Source organism: Sciurus carolinensis, chromosome 11, assembly GCF_902686445.1.
Source record: "Sciurus carolinensis chromosome 11, mSciCar1.2, whole genome shotgun sequence".
NCBI classification, from domain to species: Eukaryota; Metazoa; Chordata; class Mammalia; order Rodentia; family Sciuridae; genus Sciurus; species Sciurus carolinensis.
Window position 1 is genome coordinate 128,485,557 of NC_062223.1, and position 4,106 is coordinate 128,489,662.

General features: G+C 39.2%; 1 protein-coding gene across 1 annotated transcript; it reads right to left on the reverse strand.

Moving 5' to 3' along the window:
- Nucleotides 1-587: 587 nt before the first annotated feature.
- On the reverse strand, nucleotides 588-3,903 carry Kcnj1 (potassium inwardly rectifying channel subfamily J member 1). Its single transcript, XM_047519374.1, has 2 exons — nucleotides 3,868-3,903; nucleotides 588-1,727 (listed from the first exon to the last, which is right to left on the reverse strand). The coding sequence occupies exons 1-2, from the start codon at nucleotides 3,901-3,903 to the stop codon at nucleotides 588-590; spliced, it is 1,176 nt and encodes a 391-aa protein (XP_047375330.1).
- Nucleotides 3,904-4,106: the final 203 nt, after the last annotated feature.

Sequence of the window (4,106 nt, forward strand, 5' to 3'; positions counted from 1 at the left end):
ACTTGTGACCAAGATTCAGATGAAGTCTCCAACAACCAGAGCTCAAGAAGGTTAGAGCCTCAAATCATTCATTGTGTAACAGTCTCTTCTTATTGTCATTGATTGGTTAGTTCATTTCCTCCAAACTCCATAGGCAATTTTTTCCATTGACAAGAGTCCACGTTAAAATGAAAGTGACATTTTTCTTCTTAGTAGAATCAAAATGAAAATATGGTTGTTCCCTGGTATATCTACAGCTCCTAACTTCTTCAAAGAAACTTTAAAATCTCTTTTGACCTGTCCATAAGACTTTCGATGATTTAGCCTGTTCCCATCAACACTGCATAATCTCAAATAATCATATTCAAGATTCCAAATGAGCTCTGATGGCTTCCATAAGCCAGATTAATATAAATGCACCACATGTGCTAATATAATAGCCTTGTAGAGCTATGTATTTTGTAGGATCACAGTTATGAGGCTCAGGGGTCATTGTGCTGGTAGATTTTGAAGGGTCTTTCATACCCCTAAACTGTTGATTGGGTTGTAATACTTATAGTCACTAGGTACCTAGAAGACTTTGCTTTGCTCCTATTAAAAAGCCACTGCTACATTTTGGTGTCATCTGTCTCATCAACTTCTGACAAGATGAAGTTGGGGTTGTCATAGCCTTTCTTCACCCTGGTTCTAGCATCTTTCTCATTGTAAAGGCACATGGCGCAGTGAGGGGTCTCCACTTCCACTGTCTTGCTAAAGTTATGGAAGTCCACTCGGTATTTCCCTTCCTTGGTCTTAGATACTATGGGAACAAAACGGTAGCCCCAAAGCACCTCCTCTGGGACATAGGATGTACGGACTTGGCAGGTGGCACTGGTTGATTCCACTGTACCATCTAAAAATACCACTAATTCAAAGTCCTGCTGGGGAAGAGTTTCTGCTGCCATATGGAAGAAGGGGCTGTTGTGATCAATGACATGGTAAATTGTCAGTGGGGAGATGAAGAATAAGTTTTCATTGCCAGCATCGACTACAAAGTTGATATTGATCTGATCCAAAATAATGGTCTCCCCTTCCGGAGTGACTGTGGTCTTCAGAAGCTTGCCATATATGTGACTGCCAATAAGGAGGCTCTTTCTAAGATTAGCCACTCGGATTAGGAGGCAGAGCTTCCCACCTCGCTTGCTGATCACTGCATTCTTGCTGAAGGTAATGGTCTTGGCACGCTTTTTGGGTCTGGAGATCTTGGCTAAGATGGCACCACACATGAAAGAGTTGATGATAACTCCAAGGATAGATTGGAAGATAAGCAGAAAAATGGCAGTGGCACATTGTTCTGTCACACACCTGAATCCATATCCAATGGTCACTTGTGTTTCCAGAGAAAACAGAAAAGCTGAGGTCATGCCATTAATGTTCTCCACACAGGGAGTGTGATTGGCAGATGGATGGAACTCTGGGAGGTCTTTGTGAACATAAGCTACCACATACCACAGGAGACCAAAGAGGAACCAACTCCCCAAGAAGGCTGTGATGAAAACAGTCATTTTGTATCTCCATTTGAGGTCAAGCACAGTTGTCCAGATGTCCACAAAGAATATAAACCTTGACTGTGCATCCACATTGCCAAACTCTATGTTGCACCTTCCATCCTTGGAAACCAGCCTTGACCTCTGCCGAGAACGCGCAAAAAAACGAGTGTCAAACCACTTCCGAAGATGCTTGAACATCCTTTCTTTCAAAAATTTGATCTGAAAACACAACGAAGGAAAACAAAAATAAGATTGTATCTGAAGCAGCAGTGAGATAACTCACATAAAGACCCGTGTATGAGAAGATCATTCAGAACGATCTGGCTTACTGATCATTTGAGCAAGCTGGATACTTTTGGATAATACAAGTTTATTCTGGATACTGTAATACTATTTCCAATAGAAACTTTTCACAGGAAGACCATATTACTTAAATATAAAATGAATGATGGACAGGCAGAAATGAAGGAAGCTAAGATATCATATGTTCAAGTATTTCTGGACCTCAGTAAGTCACATACCTTAAAAATGTTTGGCCATGATTGGTTGTAATGACCAATTATGACCTGTGCTTTCATTAATTTGATATAATTCTTCATATTAACTCCCCTTTTTCTTTAATTTAGCCTTCCACTAAGCTATAATTTCTATGAAATTATAAGCTTAAAGCATTATTTATATTTTTGTGATACACAAAGGAAAAAAAGAAATGCTCATCAATATGCTACCTACATTGTCTTGCATACTCCTTGTACTGGAGAAGACAAGAGAAATCCTGATCCAATTCAGTTCTCTCATTTATCAAATGAGGGAACTGAGATTCAGAACATTTAAATGACTTACCAGAAGCCATATACCTAACCAGTGGCAGGATAGGACAAGGTATAAGAATCCCTGCCTCCAGTCCAGGAAACTTGTACCACAGTGTCTCAGTTACAAAATTTTCTATTCTGAAGTTATATTCCCCTAAAATACTTTAAGGCAAGTAAAGTATGGGTCAAATTTCTTTCTTTTTTTTTTTTTAATCATCAGTACAATTTAGAAGAAGCTCAGAACCCACTAGATGACCTCAAGCCTATTCCTTTTCTCTCTCTCCATGGTTTGCCAAGATTTCTAGAAGGAATAATTGGAGGGCTGTTATTAATATCTCACATTTCCTTCCCTGCTTCAGATTTGCAGGACCAGTGAGCACTGATTTAAATAATACTCCATAAAGGTAGAATACATGTTTAATTCATTCCTAGATCCCAGCTGCTAGCACAGTCTATGAGCACTTGCTATTTATTCCATCAAAATAAATGGAATAATTTAGTGAATGAATTAAACTCTTCAAAATACTGTCTGCTCCAATGGTTTCTTTTTGATTACATTTTTGTGTGACTTCCATTTTACAGTAAAATGGTGAAGGAACTTTTCCCAAAACAGTCAACAATGATGAAAATCAGGGATCACAAACACTAGACTACCTCTTCCACTACCCCAAAGAAAATCAAGGTGTGCCTATTGTGGTTAGCAATGTCTTCATGGTATTTTTCATTAAATGCAAATATGTTTTTAAAATAGATCTCAAAATCCCCCTTCAAAAGTATATATATTCATAAAAACTAGGAAGCGAAACCAACTTAATGATATGTTTTAAATTAAAGTGATATTCCACAGTGTCTTGTTCATGGCCTTAACTCAGGTAAATACACAAGAAGACAACACCAAGGAGAAGTGGTAAAAAGAAAACCACAGTTGTGGTGATTTGAAATGTAAATGACAGGTTCTAAAGATATAAACAAGAAAATGCTACCAAGAAAGCAAACAACCTGTCCACACTCAGAGGGCCCTGCCCAACCCTCCCTGATCTCAGGTCCCCAGAGAGGATTAGGGATGGTCCCAGGTGAGGGAGAAATGGTCTCCTTCCCCAGTTGCTCCCCTTGCTTTGCATAGCCACCCTTTAACCTGACCTGCCCCCTGTGGGAACTGACTCCCTCTCCTAGGTGCATGGAAGCTCATACTGTTTACAAAGCTCTTTATAGAGAGGATCTCACCTAAATAATTCTAAAAATTATATTTGTCAGTGGAATCCACATTCTCTTTGTTATTCCTTTGTTATTCCTAACCCCAGAGCTGATCCCTAAAACACCAGCTTCTGAGTTTTTCTTCCCCATACTCTTCTCCACCAACTTCTATGAGATTCACTTCACTTTCAAGAGTTAAGAATATTTCTGTAAAGTACCCCCTTATTCATCTCTTACATGACTTTGGGTTTCCATGACTCTATTAATAATAAAGCATCATCTGCCTGGACTTAAAAAGAAGTGAAACAAAAGCAATCAACCTATGAAGATTTCCCCAGACTATCTGCACTTACCAGTATGCTAAACATATTCCGACTGGAAGCATCCATAGCTGCTTAAAGCAAGGAACCGGTGGTGTTGGGAACTGGTCGCTGTGTACAAGCTGGTTTCTTTTAGACCCAGCCTAATTTATCTTAGGCTTCAGCCAGTAGTCTGATGCTAATTTGTATTAGCTTGAAAACATTTAACTCAATAATGGATTTGTGTGCTTTAAACCAAAGCAGGTGATTGTTCACAGACCAAGCCCTGAGCT